General features: G+C 42.3%; 1 protein-coding gene across 1 annotated transcript in view; it reads left to right on the plus strand.

Annotated features, from left to right (window-relative positions):
- Positions 1-24,211, plus strand: part of AGBL1 (AGBL carboxypeptidase 1) — a 599,934-nt gene that overhangs the window by 124,157 nt on the left and 451,566 nt on the right. Inside the window, exons 10-16 of the mRNA XM_064480565.1 lie at positions 464-580; positions 1,602-2,182; positions 3,665-3,748; positions 3,981-4,067; positions 6,685-6,833; positions 8,045-8,132; positions 16,243-16,387. Of these exons, the coding sequence (XP_064336635.1) occupies positions 464-580; positions 1,602-2,182; positions 3,665-3,748; positions 3,981-4,067; positions 6,685-6,833; positions 8,045-8,132; positions 16,243-16,387 (1,251 nt within the window). The remainder of the gene's footprint in view (positions 1-463; positions 581-1,601; positions 2,183-3,664; positions 3,749-3,980; positions 4,068-6,684; positions 6,834-8,044; positions 8,133-16,242; positions 16,388-24,211) is intronic.

The following is a 24,211-nucleotide window of genomic DNA, read 5'->3' on the forward strand; positions in this document are numbered from 1 at the left end:
TCTGTCCCATTATTACTGGGTCTTCAGTACCTGGAAGAGCACCTGCTCATAGTAGGTACTCATTAAACTATGTGAGAAGAGTGATGGACCTAAATAGGCAGAGAGATGCTTTGGGATGACAATTACGATTATGTTGAAGAAGGTGATGATGAGATAAATAGCTCTTTTATATCGTGCTTCATTGTTTACATAGTTCACCTCATTTTATATAAATTATTTATTTATGATGAGGGCTAATAAATACTGATATAAATAGCTGAGAAAGGTTATAATCTTCTTTTCTATTTTTTTTTATAAATACGATCTGACATATGAAATTATCCTTGGACTAGGCTAGCACGATAATTTGGAGGTAAGGAAACTGTGTCCCAGGATTCTGAAGAATCATGTCTGTAGCTTGTCTCGCTATCCCTCAGGATGGCTCTCCTGATTGTAATATGTTTTTTTGAACATCCCCTTGTAGTATGATGACTTGGAAACAGACGTAAACAAGCTGAGCACCAAACCTGGTCTTGACCGACCTGAAGAGGAACTAACGCAATATAAAGCGATGTGTCTTGAGCTCTCCTGCAGCTTTGAGGTGGGACATATGCCGTGGTTCAGCTCCTTGGTGATGCTTGATGGGTTCTTTGCAGACCCTGGAAGACCAAACAGGTTTCCAGATGGAAAGCATTGCTCATCTTTAGCAATGTGCTCCTGGGATCCTTCTGAGAGAGAAGCAGAAGGCTAAGCAAAAGTGGGAAAAATGTGGCAGAACTGGGATGCATGGAAAGGTCCTACAGTCTGACACCTGACACCTGGGAAGGAAGCAGGGTGAAGGCTCACATCACTGCCTATTGTCTGGTGGGCAGGGTACCCTACCCCTGTGCATTGGAAAAGCAAGTGAAAATTCTTGATGCTTTGCTGATTCCCTTGTCACAGTGGGCAGGTTGTATTAGACAACTATCTGAAGGGGACCAGCCTGAGTCTAGGGTTTCTCTGTTAGGAGAAACAAATTGAGAACCTGACACCTGGTGATGTTAACCCAGTGGCTAGTTGCAGCTGTTGCTCCCACCGTAATTTTAGACCTGCTTTTGGACCTTCATTATTTTCCTATGATTCTTAATAAATCATGAATTTGGTCACATCTAAGGGTGCCAGCTAAGTCATTTATAGAAGGGAGTTAACATACTGTATTTCACTCTAGAAAGCAGAAGGGGATTGGTGGATAAAGGTTTTGGGGAAGGAAATTTTAATTCAGTGTAAAAAAGACATTTGTTTTAACAATCAGAATGATCCTCAAATAAAAGTCACTGCCTTGGGGTGCAGTGAAGTTTCTGTAAATGTGTTATTCAACCAGGCTGTAAATTTTTGGAGATGTTGTGGAAGGTGTTCCTGTACTCCACAGAATTGTACTAGATCCCCTTTCCAAATGTAAATTTCTATGATTTTGCCGTTTCTTTGACTCTTGAAGCTTAGTCTTTTCGTGGCTGACATTGCAAAAAGCTTTCCAATGCACAGGAGTTATGCTTAGCACTGTGTCCAGAGAGTGACAGGGATCTGACTGTATTCTCTATCTGGAAGGAAACACTGACATATTCTTTTCCACTTTTAACCTGAAGGAACTGGAGTCCAAACCTGGAGATGATTTGAAATTTGATGAGACTCAGTCTGCCAATCACCACCACATTCCAATTGCTGCCTCCCCAAAGGAGCATTGCTTGAACAAGGACCAAATCTCCTGGGGGCAAGAAAGAGAATCCCCAGTTCAGACCTCCCTTCTGAGCAGGGTGAAGATGGGGAGGTCCAGTATACACCTAGCCTCCAAAAAAGGAGCTGGCATGAACCCATACCAAAATGCACAGTTCAATGGTCTTGGGATAGGTTCTTCTGGAAGTGAAATCCCAGACATTCAGGCATCTCTCAAGGAGGATGCTTGGGACATAGATGCGATTTCCTGCCCAAGGATGAGTGCCTCCTTTGTCAATTCCAGTAGGCCTAGAGAAACTGCTGAATTAACAGATAAGCTTCTGCAGACACATCCCAAGCACATCGCCTTCCACGATCCCCATCTTTATATGGCCAAAGCCAGAAGAACCAGATCTGTGGCTGACTTCACGATGATGGCGTTTCCTGATCTCTGGGGACACTGTCCACCTCCCTCTGCTCAGTCCATGTTGGAACGTAAATGTGGAATCCAAAGGTGATGGTGCTACTGACTTGGGAGCTATAGATACTTTTTTTTCTTTAATATTTTTACAGGTGGAATGGTTTGTACAGATAGTTCTGCTTTCTTCAGGAAAATGAACAATAGCCAGGAGCATGTTAAAATCCTTAAGGAGACGTTTGCCAAAGATGCAAGCTTTTCCCCTCTACAAGGACATTTGAGAACCAAGTGTAGGGTGGCGGTAGACATCTGTTTCCACAAAAAGAATTCCTTTTATGATTCTAATGCAACTTCTTACCCCATATCCATTGCAAATCACTACAAAATGGAAAGATAATCCAGTTTCTCCAAACACTTCCCTTAAGGGAAGGTTCTCAGGCAAACACAGGTATGGATCTCTTGTCTTTCTCACTGCAAATTGGAATCTGATTTCTTATGAATGAGAGGAGGTGGTGTACCTCCATCCCACCATCCCAACCTTCTAGAACCTGCCTTGGCTTGGGGAATAGTTTTTCTGCATCGCTGAGGATTGTGAGGGAGAAAATGCATCCTCCAGGGAAGAAGCATTGGGTGATGGATTATTCCTAGGATGCATGAAAGGGGGAGCTTTGTCTTTGGATGGGCATAGTGAGATTAAAAAGATGATTGCTAAAATCAAAGAAAAAACTATGTTCCCTGAAAAAAATTAAGTGTGCATATACTAAGTCAGTGGAACAAAGTGGGTATGGCAGTAAGTTTTATTAACTTATTTCCATTTCATCAGCAAACTGGTGGTGGATCCCAAGAACTGCTCCCACATTGGCTCCCAGCTAACACCTCTGACCTCACCCCTCAGACCGTATCTCCATGCTCAAGTTCCTGAGAGACATGCACTAGCAGTAGCTCCCCCTGGACAGGACATTTTCCCCTCGAGTCCAGGCCTCTCCCTTCTCCCACCCCTCCACACCCCAGAGACCTGGACTGGAAGTTCAAGGAGGGAAACTGAAAGACTCCTTGAGTATCCTTCCTCCCTCTTAATTAAACCTCCCAGATATTGGTGTTTCTCAGACGTAAGATTGGCTCTCATCTTCTGGAGCAAACAGAACCAAAGAGTGTAAATGACACAAGAGTTGGAAGGCTCATTGGAGCCTCCCAGACGTTGAGGATGCTAAGAGCCAGCAATCCTAATGTCTCCTTCAAAACTGTCCCAGTGCAAAGGACCTTTTTGTTCACACAACCAGAAGCCTTCAGAGTCCCTCTGCCCAAATGCTCTCGACAAAGCTCTCCTTCAAGTCAACAATCCTAAAGCTAAAATGTGGCGTTCCTACGTTCCTGCTGCTCAGCGTCATATGTTTTGGTAAAGAAGAAAAGGAAGGGGGGGGGTGGTGTTTTGTGCTCTTCCAGCTCAAGATTGGGCATTATTAAATTTTCCTTTCATATTTCTCTGATGGCTCCCAAGGCCCTTCTCACATGACCATGGGATGAATAGGGTAAGGAGTGAGGGCCAATCCTTAAAATGTTTCCAATTTTCCTTTCCAGGATCAAGATATTTGAGGATGTCCGGAGGCTCATCCAGCCAAGTGATGTTATAAATAAAGTTGTCTTCAGTTTAGATGAGACTTGGTAGGTGGCCTTGAGCATCAGTGGAATAGAGGGGGGCGGGAGGGAGTATGGAATATCCTTTTAATCGCATGAGAATAAGAATGCTTTATGTTAGTATCCCATTCCTTCTCCTAAAAACAACACAGTGAAAATTCGGGTTAAAGATCTCTAAGAGAAGGCTTATCTCTAAGAAATGTCAAACTGTGCCTAAGAATAGCAATAACTCATTCACACGTTCCCGATTTCATTCCAGGCCTTTGCAAGACACTGCTCCTGACTGCTTAAGGTTTTTCTCCATGTTTGAGTCAGGAAATCTTCGCAAAGCCATCCAAGTGCGTGAGTAAGTAAGGAAAGCTGCAGGAGGTAGCTCCTGGCAGCCTGAGCGAGCACTTTGTGCCTGTCTTTCCCCTGCTCTGTTTTCAGCAGCCTCACATTGATAGTTTGAAATCCGCCACGGTGGGAGTGTTTACACCAGGAACTGGCAAACACAGCCAATGAAGGTTTTTCCCAAGTCAGTTGTTCAACATTTACCAGCACGCTACCAGGGGACTCACTAGCTGATGTCCCAGCAAAGTAGAGACTAGGGAAGGGGGTGAACTGTTATGAATATGCCTTATGTTCCAAATAATGGGTCGGTCTTTGGGTGTGCGAGCACTTTGGGAAGTTTATACTTATGTTGATGCCAGGGCTGATTCTGTTGACATGGAGGGGTACACGGGATTCCCCATTCCTGTGCTTTTCCATATCTGTACCTCCCGTAGCTGTGCACTTAGGTAGCAAAAACCTTGGGCGCCCCATAGAGGGGCGAATGGTGACCATCCTTCCTTCAAGGGAAGGCACAGTGCCAGACCTCTCTGCCAGCACTGACCAAAGAGTGCTTGTTAATAGAAAAGGGTTTCGTAGGCAAAGAAAGTTTAGGGCTGCAGCAAACTAAAAGGAGGGAAATAGTCAAAAGTGAATTCTAACTCTTTTTCCAGTGGCAGAAGAGACTGCTCTTCTTGCTGTGTTGTAATTCCTTCTACGGTAACACCTTGGACTGTATTTGCCATACACCCAAATCCACCTTCTGCGGGTGACCTTTGGAAAACCACAGTCCAGAGCAGTTAATGGTGTGATGGTCACAGACGTTGGAATCAGGGCAACTCCATGCCTTTCTAATCATGAGACTTGGAACAAGTTACCTAAGTCCATGCCTTGATTTCCTCATGCACAAAATGGGGACAGTAACAGCACCCTTGTCATAGGGATTTTGAGAGTTAAATGACACACGCCGAGCTCTCAGAACACTACCCGCCATGTAGTTAGCACTCGGCCAACGTTAGCTCTTATCAGGGATGTGTATTCACCACGGCGAGAGCCCAGAACTTAATATAGCTCAGCCCTGTTTTATATCCACTGAGGATTCATTTGAGAAGTTTTCTTTTTTCGGGGCGGGAAGAGGTGAGCAGTAATTTTTTTTTTTTGGTACATGAAATATTTCAGGGAAGCCCAATATATAAAACAAATATATGTTGAGCTATTTGAACTGAAGAAGAGAAAGGCAATCATGCTGAAACCTTCTCAGCCCTCTTTTCTTTCTTGACTGTTAGCTCAGCTTCTACTTCCTCCCATGGCCCCTGGTTTTATTATTCCTTCTCTCCATTTATCATGTTCCAAAGATCCAGGAGAGAAGACCCAAACAGGAATCCTCTAGTGGGAGAAGGAGCAGTCCAGGATGTGCTGAGCTCCTAGCCTCACTCAGGTCTCTCTCTTGATGCCTTTGGCTGGAGTGTAGAATCCTAAACCAAACCGTTGTGGTCCAGGTAACAGAGTCAAAGGACAAAAGACAAACAGACATGGCATTTGTTATGATCATTTGGAGAGAGCATCATGGGCATAGCAGACAATTTGAGGGTCACAGACTTTCCAGAATTGTTTTCAGGAGGGCCTCTCAGTGGGTTTGCTTTGTTGGTTGTGTGGTGAGCTCAGTGGTTAGTGTGGTGTTTATAGTGATGATGTGAGGGGTGGGACTCCAACAATTAGCTCTTCTCTGCTTTGCTATGTCTTATATAAAGCCCTGGACTTCCACAAATCTCACTACACACTGCCACTTACCAGGTGTCCAACGTAGGAGAGTATGAATGAATCAGGGCAAAACCATTACCTTTTCTAGAAGAGCAAGTCAAAGAGCATACCAAGGGGGTGGGGTAAGAATATTTTTGAAAATGAAATATCCAGATGATAATGTTTAAGTCAAAACTGCATTGCAATTCTGTTGCCGAAGCTCAAAAAAGTAATTTTTTTTTTTTTGAGACACAGTGATTGGCATGACTTTCTAGGGTGCTGGAACTGTCCTATGTATTGATCTAGGTAATTGTCAAACAGGTGTATCCAGATAAATTTGTTTAAACTCATTGAGTTGTACATTTAAGATTTGTGTACTTTACTGGGAAATCAATTAAAAGGGGAAAAACAAACAGACAAATCCTTCATTGCTAGTCTAATTCATGTTTGTTTCCTTGCTGGGGATTTACATAAACTGTACTACTTAATCTTTACAAACAGTACTGCAAGTTTAGACACTATTTCTATATTTAATAGGAGGAGGCTGAGGCTCAAAAATAACGTCTAGCATCAAACAGAAATGGCAGAGCCAACCAGATGTGACCACGTTTTCTCCAGGATATAGCAAACTTGCATTTTTCTAGCTGGATAGGAATTTTATTACAATTTGATAAAAAGATATGCTACAGTTGTGGAACTGACTCTTCTCATGTTAAGAAACTGTTACTCCCTCCCTGAATCTCCAGAGTCTGTGTCCAACACTGGAAGATAAAAATATGATAACGGTAACTTACCAGCCAGCTGAGATCCTGGGTCTTTGATCTGTCATCCAGAACCTGGCATGTGTAGAGTTCTCAGTGCTGGAAGTTCTCTTGAAGACTTTTAACCTTCCAACCTTGCTTCTGACTTCACAGGTTCGAGTACGACTTACTGGTCAACCCTGATGTGAACAGCACGCAGCACCAGCAGTGGTTCTACTTCAAGGTGAGCGGGATGCGGGCTGCCGTCCCTTACCGCTTCAACATCGTCAACTGTGAGAAGCTCAACAGCCAGTTCAATTACGGTACGAGCCCTTCGGGATTAGACATTCTGTGGGTCACATTGGGAGAGATGTCACGTTGTGAGCACTTGAATGGTTATCAGGAGCCCCTGCTTGGCTTCCCAAAGGGTCTGAGGTTGGGCTGACACATTTTGGTTGCCAGGTGTAGCAAGACAACTGCCAATTGATGATCAGTTGCCACCATGGGAGGGGGGAGCTGGAGACCCTTGCTCTGCCGTGGCGTGTTAATACCTCAGCTTACACCTTACACACCTTACACCTCCTGACTCCCTTGCCCCACCTTGAGCTTTTTTGAGGTCACTGAGCCCTCTCATTTATTCCTTCCCTCCACCCCCTAAATCCCTCAGGAGCAAATGTATTGATCTATTTGCCACAGACAGGCAAACAGCACACTTCAGGTGGACAACACTGATTTATAGGCTAAGAAAACTCAGAAGAAAGTTTAAATTCTCCTGAATACCTGTGGCAGTTTTAGAGAAGACCTTCAGGGGACAAAGACTGATGAGTAGCCTGTATTTATTTGGAGCATTTCTAGGAGTGGGAAATGCTACACTTTATTGCCGGCTCATCTGCTAATTTATGGAGTGGCTTTGAGTAAGGAAAAGATCTACCCATAGCTCCAGGTCTGAGCACAGGTTTTGTACTGACTAAATAGACTCTTGCTGGTAGAGAAAGAGAAAAGGTGAGCCTTGACTCTTGTATTCGCTTGGTGCAGCTGCTGGAAGAAATTGTCACAAACTTTGGGGCTGAAAACAAGACGAGTGTATCCTCTTGCAGTTCTGGAGTCCACAAGGCCGAATCAGTTTCACCGGCTTAAGTCAAGATGTTGGAAAGGCCACACTTCTGCTGGAGATCCTAGGGGATTCGCTGTCTCCTTTCCTTCTCCAGCTTCTAGGGCTGGGTTCCTCCTCACCTTGGCTCATGGCCCCCTCTTCCATCTTCAGATCCACGTGGCTTCTCCTCTGTAGTCATGCCTCCCTCTGCTGCTCTATTATAAGGACATTTGTGATTGAATTTAGAGCCCACCGGGGTCACCTCCCCATCTCAAGATACGTAATCTAGTCATATCTACAAAGGCTCTTTTGTCATATACAGTTAGCATTCACAGGATTAGGACCCGGTATCTTGGAGGGCCACTGTTCAGCCTACCACAACTCTCCTTTCTTTTTTACCTTTTTCCTTCTTAGAATTAATTCTGCCTTCATTTTGTGTAGGGATGCAGCCAACTCTGTATTCTGTGAAGGAGGCTCTTCTTGGCCGACCCACCTGGGTACGGACGGGCTATGACATCTGTTACTACAAGTAAGTTAGAGTGTGGTCACTTCTTTTGTTCTCCCTCAATTTCCTGCCTTTCCGCGTTAATCTTATCAACCTGAACAACCTGTGCTTGTCAGCTTTACCTGCTCTCCCAATGGCAAGTGCCCTGCCCTTCAAATTCCCATGCATGTTAAGTGGCACCCACAGTAGACCACAAGAAGTATACTCTGAGTTTCTGAAAAGCCATCTACTCTTATTTAAACACATTAAAAAATCTTTAGACCTTGTTGTTGAATGTTAGAAGTGTTACAGACCCAACCTGTGACTAGTGCATCAAGCTTCAGTTCTTTTCCTGTTTTCATTTGCCCCAGTGAACAAAAAGTCTGAGGGTTTCCTGGCTTATTCTTATCCATCCCATGCTTCCGTTTTTCAAAGCAGATGAGCGTGAATCTGTGACAAATACACTGCAGTAACTCTTTCTCCACAGCAAGGTAACTTTTGCAAAAAAAAAATAAATAAATAAAAGAAGGAGGTGTTTTCAGAATTCATCTTCAACCCTTGATCAGTAGCTGGTCTCATTTATCCTGTAAAGTTGTAATGAAATTTGAATTATCCACATCTTTTGATAAAAGGAACACATTCCAGAACCATGAATTGCTTATTTGTGCATTTCTTTGTATAGAAAATAAAATAACGAATGCATAAGATAAAAAAAGAGAATAGAAATTGTGGATAGGTAGAAATACGTAATGAATTATTAGCTTGTTGCTAGTTTCTTATAAAAGCTGGTAGGCTAGTGCTTATTTTCTGGGATAAAGTAAGTTGTATCTCTTTTTTTTTTTTCTGAGATTACAAGAGGCCCCTAAAAATATTATCAGGCATTCTAGAGTTTAGGATTGTTACAAATATCCAAAAGAAAGAGTGTAATATATATGCTTATGCCTCTGGGCTTTTGAGGACAGGAGCATTGATGGATAGAAAGGTCAAGAATCTTGTTACTCTGTCAGAGACAAGGGCAAACATCACCATAGAGGTAAGATAGTCTATAAAGCACAGAGCTGGGCTGACTAACAGTTTGTAATAAAAGACTCGGCAATTTTCAGTCTTTGATGTATTAGGATATGGACGTGGGTAGTACTTTCATTATATTCTTTAGAACAATAGCAAAACAATACCATTTTGTTGGTTTTCCATTCACCTATATGGCAATTGCTTTCTGGATCTCCTATCTGCAGACTCCTAGGATCTTTTTATGGTCCGAAGAGATTAGGCTGAAATCACCTCAAGGTGATAGAAGCCACAACTGTGGGGAAAAATAATGAAAGCATAAATTTGGACATTGGTGTGTTAAGAATAACTTTCCGTGTCCTCTAGAAATAGTCATCCTAAATAAACCTGAAAGACCCAGCTTGCAGCGGGCTTGGGTCTGGAGCGTAGTGAGAGATTGGGCAAAGAGAACACTCAGCATCCTGTCCCAGTGAGGGAGAGCGCCCCCTGGAGGCGGCTCTCTTGGAGGTGGAGGATGAGGAGCGGCTTCAGGGGACTCAGCATCTGACAAAAGAAGAAGGAAAAATCAAACATCCCAAAGCCTAGTCTTGGCCTAAAGAATGCCGACTAAATGTTAATAGCTTGTAGATTCATTAACAAGACAATTGTTATGTGATTAAAGAGCAACAGAGGGGTAACATGAAAACCATGAATGTGTAATGCAATTCATTTCTCATCTTCCAGCCATGAATACAACAGAGATGAATGGATAAGATTGCTACATTGTAATGGAGTTTGTTTTACAATTACTCCCCACGTTGTATGAACATATTTCCAATAACGTGATCTAACAACAGGATAGATACGTCTCTCTATTCCACTGCATATCAGAGTATCTTTCCCTACCGTACAATGTCTTAGGTTATATAGTGTATCTCTCCCTTGGGCCCATCACAATCTTTGAGCTGATCTGCTTTAGAAGGTTTTTTTTTGCTTCATCCCTGCCTTTATGCTTTCTAATGTATTAATTTGGGGCAACTTTTCCTCCTTATTTCTTTGTCCCCAGTATGTCATCAGGAACTCAGAAGTTCTATTTCTGTTGTGCTGTTCCATTCTCATATTTAGTACCATGTTCTAAAGGGGTGCCAGGATGCTTACTGTAGAGAGAACCATGAGCCATGGCACCTGAGTGTATATATATATATATATATATATATACATACGTGGAAAGGTGAAAGGAAAAAGGACATTGAGAAGGAATGGGATATTCATTTCCTTTAAGAAGTGACAGCAATGATAATCAGTTAAGGAGGTGGTCTGACTGCTTTGTGGGTCAGAGCATCATCACTTGTGGTCTCCAAACTATTTTGATAAGATATATTTATGCATGTACATTTAATATGGATTTGTTCATAATTTAAAAAATCAATTATATACACCTTACTATACTACTGTCTTATGTGCATTAGAAAGCATGCAAAAAGTTAAGAATTTTTAATGATGAGGAAAAGATAAAAACATAATTTTAAATTTAAATCTTTAAATTTTATGTATACGATTGTTATTTTTTATACTATTAGTAACATGGGGCACACCATATCCTTAAGGTTTACCATGAAAAATATAGTTGTAGATTGTCTTTAGGATACTTTTGAAAAATTTTGGTTAACTTCCCAGATCCAATTAGATTATTTTTGCACAAATAAGAATTCTTGAGAAAGAGCTAGTGTTAAGAGATAGAGGCAGGCCAGGTCTGTTCTTCCATTTTCTTGGTCATTTGTGTTTCAAATATAACATTATTATCAATTTCTGGATTCTAAGCAGAGATAAAAATAATGAGTTGTCTGTAGTGTAGGGTTTAGTTTAATTAGATAGTAAAATCTGTAAATCCGCTAGAAGTCTCCTGTAGACTTAAGTACCTTGCCAGAAGCAAAGATCAAAAGAAGGAGAGAGATGGTGAGCTATTTCCCCCTCCCAACCAAAGCCTCCTGTACAGGAATCAGTACTTAACTATCTAACATATGAAAACCATAATAGAAAATGAAATGTGTTTTTCTTCCTCCAGCCCTGGAGAACCACAGAGAAGAATGGAGAAGAGTGCTGTATTGTAGTCTGGCTTGTTTATAATTATCCATCACAGTAGGTTGAGATGGATTGCATGAGGGCAGTGGTGTCAATCCCCATATTAAACCTTAGACAACTTTATTCCTTTCTTATTACCTAGCTCATAATAAATGTAAAGAGAAGTTCTGGGGAGGTGGGGGGTCTAGCTCAGTGGTGGAGTGCATGCCCAGCATGCACGAGGTCCTGGGCTCCATGCCAGTACCTCCATTAAAATAAATAAGTAAATAAACCTAATTACCTCTGCTCCCCCCTAAAAAAACTGTTTTAAAAAAAAATTAAAGAGAAATTATAATATCTTCTCCCTATGCTTCCTCTTCCCACTCCATCCCACCCCCTCGCCCACCCACCATGCCAACCACTAAGCCAGCAAATCAAAATGGATCCTCCAGAGGGAAGAACAGAAATGGGCAGACTCATTTTTCCATGCCTCTCATAATAGTAAGCAAGGATAGTTTTAGTTTCTGCTTTATTTACTTCCCTGTGGTCTGCTTCTCCCTCTCATGTACGTGGCCTCCTTGTACCTTTTTGAATTCTCTCCCAGCTCCTGGTCTAAAGTAATCTTGGCTCTGTAGGGCAGAGGGAGGGAAGCAGCATGCTCAGAGTGGCCATGTAATACACAACAGCTGATCTCTTCTGACATTTATCTCTGCTCGCGAGAGGAGATGGAACAGCTCACTCATGAAGATGAATGTCATACAAGCGCTCTGCCATCGTGCATCCTTCCCAGGGATCTCAGGAGAGAGATTTGGTGTTATACAGAATATTAGCAATGCCGCAGACCCAGAGCAGCCTGGTGACTTGGCTGCCCTGCCCTATGAGATCCCTTTAAATGAAATGATGCACCCACGTTAAACAGAGCCATCGTCATTATAAAATTATCTAATTCACTCTCTATCTTGGCATTTGCTTCTTTGGTGCACATGCAGGGGAAAAAAAAAAGACTTCCCAGCATATTTTTAAGTACAAATGGGAATAGATTGAGTTCATAACTATGCATTTATGTACTTTGCTCCTTGCTCATTGAAAGCTTTATGATTATAAAAATGCAGCTCCTTCTGAAGATAAATGGTTCAGGGGATGGAAAAGCAGAGGGGAGCCTTTTAACAGTGGGATGACTGATCTGTCCATATCATCTATGACCCAGGATGACCCGTCTAGGATCTGGCAAACTTGAGAGCACACTTGATTTTCACCAGGCTTCTTCTCCACCTTGAAAAGCAGAAGATCAAGGAGAGAAAGTTCTTGGAATCAAACTTCCACCAGTCATGAATGATGTGACCTTGGGCAAATTATTTCAGCCTCTCTCATCTTCAGATTTCTCACTCGATAAAGGGGATAATAATGGTATCTACTTGATAGATATATTCTGAAGATGAAGTGGAATGAGATAAAGCACACTCAAAGCTTACCAAAGTGTCTGGTGCATAGGAGGTGTTCAGTGGATGTTAGTGATTATTAATAATAAGTAGAAACATCTTGCTGGCATCAAATGCCAATGACATAAAGAATCATAGCGGCATGAGTCATTTCCACAGCTCTGATCTGGATTAATTTACATTCCTTCTGTCATTTGAGACCCTAAGTTTATAGGCAGCCCTGACTGACTGATGAAGACCAAAACTTCAAATTCGTCCTTGCTGAATTGGACCAAAAGACCTCCTGTCCTTTTATCCATTTTTATAAGACAGTTGCTATAATGAAAAATATAATCTTGGTTTTGGAGTAAGCCCACACCTGGGGTTGAGCCCTGTTTGCTCTGCTTGTTGTGTGGGCTAGCTCACGACACGTAACATCTATGATCCTCAACTTCCCCATCTGTAGGGTGTGCGTAATGGTACTTACCTTGAAAGGATAGCATTAGGATTAGAGATAAAATATGCCAAGCATTCTAATGATTACTCCTGGAGTCTTAGGTTCATTTATTCTACAAACGTTAGCAGATGCTAAGACCAGGTACTGCGCCAAGCACGGATGGGCAAGCGTAATCCCTGCCGTAAAGTGTTGGCAGTGAGGGAGAGGCACCCTGTGGTAAGGGATGTCAAGGAAGGCTTCCTGAGACAGGAAACACTTGATTTGAGTCTTGAAGGAATGAGCGGAGCTGGCTGATTGAGGAAGGAAAGGGTTTTCCATACAAAGGAGGAACATGGGACCCATTTGAAAGAATGCACGTTACTGCCTTGCAAGCATCCCTCAATGCGCTCACGTCATAATTGGGGAAACAACAACAACAAAAAAATAACTTGTTGATGGGAACTCACGTTGTCATGGACAAATCTAATTGTAGCAAGCCCAGTGTTGTACTTTAGAGATTCATTGCACATTTCATTTTGAAGAAGGGTAATTTTGGGAAAGTTTAAAGGTTTCTGAAGAGGAAAGTTTTGCTAGAGGTGGAGTCATCTCCTGGGCCCTCCTGCTACAATGTGGCCACCTGGAGACTCCAGTGGGGAAGTGGGGACTCTGGCCTTTGCTTTAGTTTCAGCCAGAGCATCCACCCTGGATTAGGGTTGCAACTGAATCTCCTTCAGCTGAAACTCATCCTACACGAGGCGATACTCATTTTTCTTAAATTTCAGCCATCAGCGACCATTCTGGAGAGGGTTGGCTTGTCAGTGGGGAGCTTTTAGCCTTGCCCATGAGAATCTTGCACACCAAGCTACAGCAGGGGTGTGGGTGTGTGTGTGTGGGTGTGTGTGTGTGTGGGGGGGTGTGTGAGAGGGGGGTGAGAGGTAGATTTTATAGCCCCGACTACCATTCGAATTCCTTAAACTTCCCTTAAATCACTAGAACCTGGGCCCACAGAAGCTCAAAGGCTAAACATTATTCTATTTTATTTCCCTTTCCATTTCCAGCTGTTCCTGGCCTGAAGTCCAGTTTTGTCTTGAGAGATAGAAAGCCTGGGGGCTGGAAATTTCATGGTCTTATTTTCTCTCTCTCTCTCTCTCTCCAGTGGCCAGTGGGGCAGGATTGAGTTTGCTTAGGGTGAATATGCCTGTAATGTGGCTTCAGTGTACTTAATAGTACAGGGGGAGACCTAAAGAAGCAAAGCTCATGCCAGATGAAAACCCCCAGTGGCCTCCGGGGCACTCATCCTGAGGAAAGACGGAAGCTCTGTCTCCACTGTGTGTAGGTGAAGAACTTGGGGATGGTGAGGCACTAGATGTGTGTTTCCGCCTGCCATTACCTTTGTGAATATGTGCGTGTGTGTGTGTGTGTGTGTGTGTTTGCACACCCATGCATGTATGCTGACAGGTGAAGCCCTCGCTTCCACGTTAATTGGTTGTCAGAATGCTGACCACTCTGGCTGGCTCACTTCACCTGGGGGAGGGGTGTGACTGACCAGGTTCAGCCAGGTGTAAAGTGAATGTGTGTTTGTGGCGGAGCTTTTACGACTGAAATCAGAGAGAGAATAAAATGTAGAGCATATGTGGTTTGCATGCTTCCTGAGTAACCATCTGCTTCTTTACATCCTTGCTAATAATCTGAGCCTTTGCCCTGGAGAAACTACAGAACATTAAGGGAAATCTGGAGAAAGTAGACCCAATTAGGTATCAAGGTCCAGATGGCACCAGGGGTGAAGATGCCTTTTTGAAGTTTCTAGCCCTGTAGTCACAGAGGGGAAATGTGTCCTGTTAATAGGATGCTGAAGAGCTGGGTGGGATAGTCTCTTAAGGCTTACATCATTGGAGGTCTCCTGTTTTCTCTAGAATGACCAAGGATCCAGGGTACCATGTTGGCGGAAGCTAAGACAAGAGCAACTTACAGCCTGATGTGTTTCATCCCACGGGACTACCAACTTCTTTCACTCCCATTCCTAGTTTTGTAAATATTGAAAAACCACAAAAGCCACAAGAAACAAGACAGTAGATTTTCTATTTCTTCCTTGCCTTTTTTTTTTTTTTTTTGGCTTTGGTGAGAGGTGTCCTGAAGGTAGCAAAAAAGGCAGAAAAGACTAGTCTGTATTTTTTATATTTGCCAGAACACACAGAATCATTATCTGCTATTTCTCCCCTCTCCCCTCCCCTTTCCCCCAATAAAACCCCAAAGCACAATGGACAAGTAAGCCAACGTTGTAAATGTTCAAAGGTGGAATTACATCCTTTGGTGTCCGGGTGTATTTTGCATTAGAATGCAGCCTTGATGATAACATTTCTCAGGAAAGCCTGCACAGCTGTCTCAGCACCAGCAGGCAAGGAGGGAGTATAACTGGCAGCGCGTGGGGAAAATACTGCTCAGAACGTACTTCTGGGTGCAATTTACTTTGATACTGTTCTCTGAAGTATCGGAACTGGTTCTTCATCTTTGACGAAGGAAAATGTGCACTCTCAAGCTGTAAGAAGCTGAGCCACATTCGGGGTGACAAATGTATTCCTTTGGGAAGAAAGAACGGTGTCGTGGAAAGAACAAAGGCTTTGCAGGCAGATCTGGGTTTGAGTCATGTATCGGCCATTCACTAGCCTCGTGACCTTTGACAGATGAATTTTGCTAAGATTTTGTTTCTTTGTGCACACAGTGGGTTATGGCAGTGATAAATGAGATGCTGTATGTTCCGTGTCAGGTTGGAACACTATAGAGTAGTGACTGCTAATAACCTGCTTGGCAGGTGGGAGGGAAAGGCAGAGCTGGACAATGTGTGATCTGGGAAGAGGTAGGGGTTGGGGAAACCCAAATTTGGGTAATAAAGTGTATGTCTATAATAGAATCCCAAGAAAAACCAAATTATTCACATTTTCCTCTGTATTCTAGCTCAACCCTGTAACTATAGGCTTCGTTTTCAGACACAGCAGGGAAAGGCCCACGACATCAGTGCCACAGTGAGGAGACAGACGGGCTGGCCTGGATGTTGCTGGGGTGGCTCGTGACCACGCTCACGGCGTGGCAGTACGTGCACGGATGTACTTCTCTGTTTTCTACATTTCGCTCACAAAGTGTTTCGAGCAAAGAACGTTTTGCCAGGATGTAACAGGAGGTTTATGACATCCAGACCACTCAGTGAGTGTTTTCCTCACCTTCCCCTCACTCTCCTCCCTTCTCCCTTCTCTTGTAGAAATCATTACCGCCAGAGCGCAGCCGTCACGGGGGGAGCGTCCGGGAAGTGTTACTACACCCTCACCTGGGCCGTCACCTTCCCGCACGATGGCGACGTCTGCTACCTGGCCTACCACTACCCCTACACCTACAGCGCCCTCACGGTAACTTCCTCTTTACAGCCTTACCCTGGCGGCGCTGATGGGGCTCTGTGAGGTTGTCCTGGAAACACTCAGGAGACCCTGACACCCTGGTGGGGACCTACTGCCTTCCAAAGGAGCCAGGATGTGGTCGCTAACTTGGTGGCTTGATCTTTGTCCCGTTTCCTTCATCGGACAGAGCAGGAGGCTGAGGTCATGACCAGTGACATTCTGGAGACCCGAGGGGCATGTGGGGAGGTGGGGGGCATTTCTTAGGGGCTCTGTTTTTAAAACGCCCTCAAATTCAGCACAGAGTAGTGAGATTGGAACGAGATTATTAAATTGAAATGGGGGTAAAGCCATGTAAACTGAGATGCAAACTGAAAGGACATCGACTCATTGAGAGGAGAGGCCCAGAGGGCAGGGAGGCAAGGCTCAGAAAAACTCCCTGAGTTCACTTTGCAGCCACGCCCCTTTTCCAGTGGTCCCCACGGGCAGGGGCTGGAGGCTTTAGAAGGATTCAGGGTGGACAAGAAGGGAGAAAGAACACTGAATCACTGCAAATGGGGCCACAATCTTTTTACGAGAGGAGCGTCGTGTCCAAACTTGAAGTTAGCCCTCTTATGTCCTGTCAGGTCCCATATCAGGCTCATGAGACCAGTCCTAGCAATCTGTTTAAACCATGCAGTTTCCTGTCATTTGAAGAAATTGGCAAACCGTCTCTTTCCCCTAGCTGTTTCATGGATGTCCCGAGGATTAATGAGCTAAAGTATCTCCTGTAAAGTACTTTCATCCTCTGTGTTAATGCAAAATGTTATTAGCATATCTATAATACTACGTGCATATGCGAATGTATATATCACTTAGCCTGAAGGAGGAGCATTTTCATTTCAAGTCTGTGATAAGATGTTGGAAAAGATAATAACCGAGACTGTCTTTCCCCTCCGAAGGAAGGTTCAGGTCTAAATAAAGTTTTTTTCTCCATTGAGAAGGCGTACCTTTAACGACTTGGCTAACTGCTTCGTAAAAGTACATCTGCCCTTCTCTCCATATGTTGTCTTGCCTAAAGAGAGATTTTTACTGTTTCCCAGATTGCAAAAGATACACAACTAGTATTATTTGTGTATCACACTTAGAGATCTCAAGACATTCATCCAAGAAATGTGCAGCTCAAGCTTTGCCGTAACAAGGCATGTTTGTTTTAAAACATGCTTGTTGCCTTTAGGGACTCAGAACAGGCAAGATTCATGGTCCCCTTCAACAGCTGTTTTTATTGTCTTGTCTGTGTTGTCACGGCACGAGAAAAGCCTGCTGGGGATGGAGATTCCTTTCTCAAGGTGCATTTGCCTTTTCAGTCGGGGGAGTGGTCCGTGGGTCCAAGACACTGTTCTTTTCCCTTTTACTTGTTAGAACATCTTTGACCCGGCGGAGATTCTCAGTGGCATAAAACTTTAGAATTCAAAGGGGTTTGGGAAATTGTCTCATTCACCTTTGTCATTTACAGATGCAAAAACTGAGACCTAGAAATCCCATACTTAGCTAGTGGCCAAGCAGGGAACTGAGTGCTGGCCTTTGACATCTATTCCTGTCTGAATAGAAGGTCTGAAACTCCTTCAGCTGGCCTGGGCCGCGCCTGGCTTCTTCCTGTGAATTTCAGACTTTGAATCAGCTTGTAGGCACTTAACAAGGACCCATCAAAGCATCTTGGAATAAAAATGGGGTCATTTTTTGGGACAATGCTATCCTCAGCTGGACCACATCTGTAGCACTCAGCCTTATAGATAGAACTTGTGGGCTGAGAACTTGAATGCAGCCATTGGAGGTTACATGATCACACACCTTGATGGTGACAAGTGCCCAGAAGCGTGGACTGCTGTTGTAGAAGTTACTGTGTGCCATAGCTTGTGCTTCTGGGACCACTCACTCCTCTTGTCAGACCAAAGCACGGGGTCTGAAGTTCACAGTCAACAAATAGATTAGGAGCCACTGAGGTCAAATTGGGGGTAATTTCATCTTGAGGGGTACAAAACCTCAAGAAAAGAGGACCCCTCCATCACTTGGTCTCCATGAGAGGAAGAGAGAGGCCTTGTTCATTGATGTCTATTGGCTTATTACTTAACCTATTGATGGAATCTCTTCCCACCAGGGTAAGTTTGATGAGAGTTAATGAGAAAGAGAGACAGGAAAAGGGAGTTTTTCATTCCTTTTAAATGAGTAGAACAGAGTAAGAAGGACAATTTGTTACGTGAAGAGAAAAATGTATATACTCGATTTTAGGTTTTACATTTCCAATAATGCATGGGCTTTGTCCTCTCCGGGTTTAAGACAACAATTGACTCTGTGACTTCTCTTAAAAAACAAAAAACAAAACAAAACCCCTTCCTCCCATCATGGACAGAATGAGTATATTCTGGAATGCACACTAGTCATTTTTATTTTTGGACATGTCCTAAGGAGAAGCAATTTTCTTCCCACAGATCAGTGATAAATTAAATGTGAATGATACCCCAAGGGCAGAATTAACTGTATGTTACTCGGGGGTTATGCTGAGGGGTGGAAAATACATTTCTATGTGGAGTTCATAATTTGTAAATCTCTTATAATGTGGATTACGTTTAATAATTACAGACATTTTTATAGCAGAGGACATGTATGTTGGAGGGTTTTTCAACATGACTATAATTTTGCAACTTTAAAAAATGTATTCTTCTCTTATAATGAGAGAATTAATATTTGGTTCTTTCAAATTGATATCTTCCAGATGCTTGCCAGGAACTCTGTTGGATAATTGTCCAAATTACAGTATTAAAGGAAAGCTAAAAGAAAGAAATACAATATTACTGTAATTATGAAGCAAGCAAAAGGAATTCCATTTAATCATCCATCTCAAGTTATCAATAATTGCAATGACTGTTAAAGTGTTGTTAGCAATACTTGTTAAAGTATTTGGATTATGTTATGGATTGCCGCTGGGTAGCCAGTAGGATTGGTTGAAAATGGTGCCCCAAGAGAGTTTCTGATGGACATTTTTGAGAGTAAGAAAATGGGATCTCACTGAAAACTTACAACTGTATGAGTTGGCAAGAGACAGGAAGAGTGCTCATGAGTAGGATTCACGTGTTGCGAGAGCTTAAGGCTTTTAGAGTGCAGAGCAGAGTTTTTCCACTGGACACATATACCCACTGTGATAGATGCTACCAGCATTATCTTTAGAGATGAAATGGAGTGTAGTGTGGGGAGAGAAAGGGGGAGAGAGAGTAAGGGCAAAGAGGGAGAGAGACAGGAAGAACTGAGAATGAGAATGCCATATTCACAATCTCTTCAAAAGGGCTCAGAATAAATGAAGTTTAAAACGTGTCAAATGGGAACTATTGACCTACATGTGGTAGATCAAAGATGCAATGGGGAAGTCATAAATCAGTGTTGTCAGGTAATCAATAGACAGGCACCTGTCTTTGAATGGGCCAAAACAAAGGACAGGCACCAATGAAGGGTCCTGATGTTGAGGAGTTGGACACGAAAGGCCATTCTGGAGGAGCTGAGGTGTGCATGGGTGGTGAAGTCATTGACCACAGGGACAATTCCTGAATTCCAGGGTTTTGAGCACAATGTAAGAACAAGTTCTGGAGTCAGAAGGCCAGGGTTGGGGTCTAAGCTCTGTGTTTTCTTGTAGGGTAGCCATGGGAAAGCTTTTTAACTTCCCTCAGCCTCAGTTTTTACATCTTTAAAATTGGAACCGTAGAAAGGGTTACTCTGTGGATTATCAAGATGAAATGACTTGACACATGGAAAGTGTTGGCCAAGTCCTTCTGTCTAGTAAACAATATTAGATGGTGACCATTAGAGCATTTACTCTTTTTTCTTTTTTTTTTTTTTTTTTTGAGTTTGTGTGATCATTTTCTCTGGGGCTGATCGGAAGACACCCATTCCACAATTTATAACAAAACTAAAATTATGTGAAAAAAATTCCCAGTAGAGGACCAAAAAGAAAGAAATATAAAAGCTACTGACAGTTTGCTTACGGTGATTGATTATGATTGTTTTTCCTTGGCTCTCTTCTCCAAATCATCAGCAACATAACTTTGTTCATTTTTAATGGAAAATGATACTAAAATCATCTTTTTCTAATGGGCAAACCTGTGAGCTTACTCCTAGAGACTAAACACTTCTCTCAGTCTCAAAGTAAATCTTTTTAACTTAGGGAGCATGGTATTGGCAGACTGGGGCAGTTTGAGGACACTCATTAGAACCTGCTTATAGCATGTTCCGTTGCTTTTATTTAGCTGAAAGGTGTCATTTGTTCTTCTCTTGCCATGAGAAGCCTTCGATTCTCTGATGGGTGTATTTAAGTGACAGCCGAGAACTAGGCAGTACACAAATAAAACAGGCCATCTCCTTAGGGGTTCAGCGTCCTTCTGAATTAGGGGAACAGGGAGTGCAGCAGTTAGGGGATCACAATAAGAAAGGAACGATCTTGGAGCGCAGAGGGCTTCTCATTTTATCGGTGGGCATCACCAGGGTAACCTGCTGAGGTCAAGTGAAGTCTTTCATGGAAGTTTTAAGGGAGTAGCTGATAAAGCAGAGGGGCAGAAGACCCCTGCAGAGAGGCACCAGTGAAGATGCAGCCTCAGTTATCAGCCTGGTGTGTTTCACCGGTAGATACGATTTTCTTTTAAGACACAGCCTCTCTGGGAGTTTCCATAATTGCCATGAACTCATTCCCATTGTTATAAAGAAACCCACCCCTGTGACTTCCGCAGGGCTGTTATTACAGTTGGCGGCTGGCACATTCATTCAGAAACCCTACCTCTCTCATCAGTGTTGCCAACAATATCCAATTAGACATGGCCCGGCTGGACCCGAGACGGGAGCATTCACCTAAAAATCATGTTCAGGAGAACAGTACAAAGCTGTTTTGGCAAAAGGCAATCCAACAGAAGTTTATAATTGGTTAACTTCTGGGGCCAGAATAATGCACCAAGAGCAGAGATGTTGCATATTCAGTGGCAGGTGGGATGGGACAGAGATTTCAGTGAGGGGCGCAGGGAGATGGCTGCATGAACAACCACAGAAAGTGAGCTTAAACTAAAAATATTAGGCATGTGTTGAGTTGCAATAGTAATCGTGAAAAGTGGAATATTAAAAAAAATTAACAAAGAACTCCTAGGAGAAGAAAGCTTTCAAACTTTGCTTTCTCCAGCATATACCCCGAAGGAGCCCTTAAGGTGACACTGTTTTGAAGGACAATGGGTGTGGGCACAAGGTGCTTTTTTTTGTTTGTTTTTTGACTTTTTTCTCTTGTAGCTAATTGTGTTTGGTGACTTCTATAGACAAACCTGTTTCAAACCTGCTTCCCATATCTGATTTCTAAAATCTAGATTTTATTTTTTTTAAGACTTAGCAAGAAGGGCTATGGCCTATTTGTAACTTTGTAAACATCAAAGAATGATGGCCAGTACTTTCCTGGAGAAGGGCCTCACCCTCTCCTCCATCCCCACCCACCTCACCCCACCTTAAGAATCCTTGTAGCCATACCTCAGTGTGGAACAAATAGCTTTGGTGTCAAAAACAAAACAAAACAAATGAACAAAACAAAATGAAGCAAAAGCCTTCATAGAAACAGTTCAGCAGACAGCGTTTCCCAAAGTGTATTCCACAGCACACCAGGGTCCCGAGATGTTTAGAGAAAAAGGGTTTCAGGGTCATGTAAATTCATGAAACACTGTTTGTTAGTTTTTCTTCTAGGAGTTCACAGTGCATGTGAGCACGTTAAAGAACCTGACCGGTTCTGCAGCCATGAAAACGTCCTCATTTTCATTTCCTTTATTTCACCCTGTCCCAGGTGCTTTTGACTATGAAGCTCCTGCGTCTCCACCTCCCTGCCCACACCCCGGCACTCAGTAACATCCTGCAGATTACATTCTGGGAAATGCCGCAGCAAAAGATCTCAGTTTCCCAGTTTGGAGGCCTGGAATCTTGATAGTAATTGTCAGGCAGAGTCTACTTAATCCGGATTTCAATAATTAGTGTTGGGAGCAGCTTTCACCTGGAAATTTATGAGAATGATTAAACGAAGTTGTTTGTGATCACAGAGAGTATCGTCTGTGTCCAGGGAAATCTTGACTCTTTCTGATGGTGCTGGACTTCCCCTTCTCCAGCGTGGCTGAGACATGGCTGACAGGCCGATGGGGCCTTTTTCGTTCCTGTCCTGCGCCGTCTCTCCTGGGACACCAGAAGAACGCTTCCCTAGCAGGGCTTTAATTATACTGACTTAATATTGATCTTCTTTTTAATATGAATTTCTTTCATGAGCTTCTTTTAGGAGGACACTTTCCTGTTCCCAAGTGGTTTTATTTTTTGCTGTTTTAAAAACCACTTTTACGTCAGTCTAATTTCATCTAATTGTTGTCAGAAGATGTGGTTTGTACAATTTCTACTTTTTTAAAAAAAAATTTAGTGAATTTTTTAATAGTCCTGCATATGGTGAATTTTTATTACAGTTCCATGGATGCTCAAGAAAAAGAATAATGGATATTCTCTGCAAAGACAGTTTGACATATATCTATAAAAAACAGTATCGTTCAAATACTCCATATCATTTTTTTGCAATTGATTTATTCAAGACCGAGGTACTGTTTTAAAGTCTTTCAGTCCTAGGAACATTTTTTCCCCTTCTGCTGTTTCTGTGTTGTATATTTCAATTCTGTGTTATTTGATTCTTAAGATTTATGAGTTTTATATGTTCATTGTGAAGTGTGCCCTTTATCAAAATAAGATTTTTAAGCCCGTTTAATGCATTTGGTCTTGAATATGACTTCTTCATATATTAGTACTGCCATGCCCACTTTAATTTATGTTTGCTTATCCATTTAGTTTCAATATTTCTCTTTTAAAATGTTTTAGTAGAGGCAAATAAAATAAAAAGATAATTTAGGTGTGTTTTTCATACACATCATGGGTCTTTTTTTTTTCTTCTCTTTAAAATTACCTTTTATATACAACAGGCAGTGGGATTTTTAAAAACGAATCTGAAAGTTTTTGTCATTTCATAAGGCTATTTAACCTGTTTATACTTAAAACAGTTTCTGGTGTTACTTCTGTCATTTCGGCTTTGTGCTGTTTTCCATGTTTCATTGCTTTTCTTTCTCTCTCTCCCCCTTTCTCTGTCCATCTGTCCGTCCCTCTTCCTTCCTTCCTTTCTCTCTTTCTTTCTTCCTTTTTCATGTAACATAGAGTGACCATATTTTCTTTGATTTTTTTCCAACAGTGTTTCCCTTTTAGATCTTAAAAACATCATTTGAACCTACATTTCTCCATCAATAGTAACAGCTAAAACTGAGTGTTTCCTATCTGACAGGCACTTCTCACATACAATATATGGCTAAATTATAGCAACCACTGAATAACTATATTAGCAACTAGGGAATGCTATTTTATATACATTTTAAAGATGAGAAAACAGAGTCACAAAGAGGTTAAGGACAGAATTTACACCACTTTTCTAGAATCCACAGCTACAATTTGAACCCAAGCGGTTTGACTCAGGGGCCTGCCCTCTTAGTCATCTTGCTAGACTGCCTTTCTGTTTTCACGAATTAAATAATATTATGTCCATGTAAGTTGGACAGTTAATATTTTGTTTTACTTTATTCCTCACTTACACATTTTTAAAAATTTCATTTTAGAACCAGATCATGAGATTAACATTTGATAATACATATTGTCTCCCTAAAGATTTATATTTTATGTTTGTATTAGGTAGTAACCATGTTTTCCAAGAGTCATTTAGACAAACCTTGTTTAACTGGACTGTCCTTTTATATTATTCTTTAGTTTGATTTGGGGGCA

Source organism: Camelus dromedarius, chromosome 29 (genome assembly GCF_036321535.1).
Source record: "Camelus dromedarius isolate mCamDro1 chromosome 29, mCamDro1.pat, whole genome shotgun sequence".
In the NCBI taxonomy this organism is placed as follows: domain Eukaryota; kingdom Metazoa; phylum Chordata; class Mammalia; order Artiodactyla; family Camelidae; genus Camelus; species Camelus dromedarius.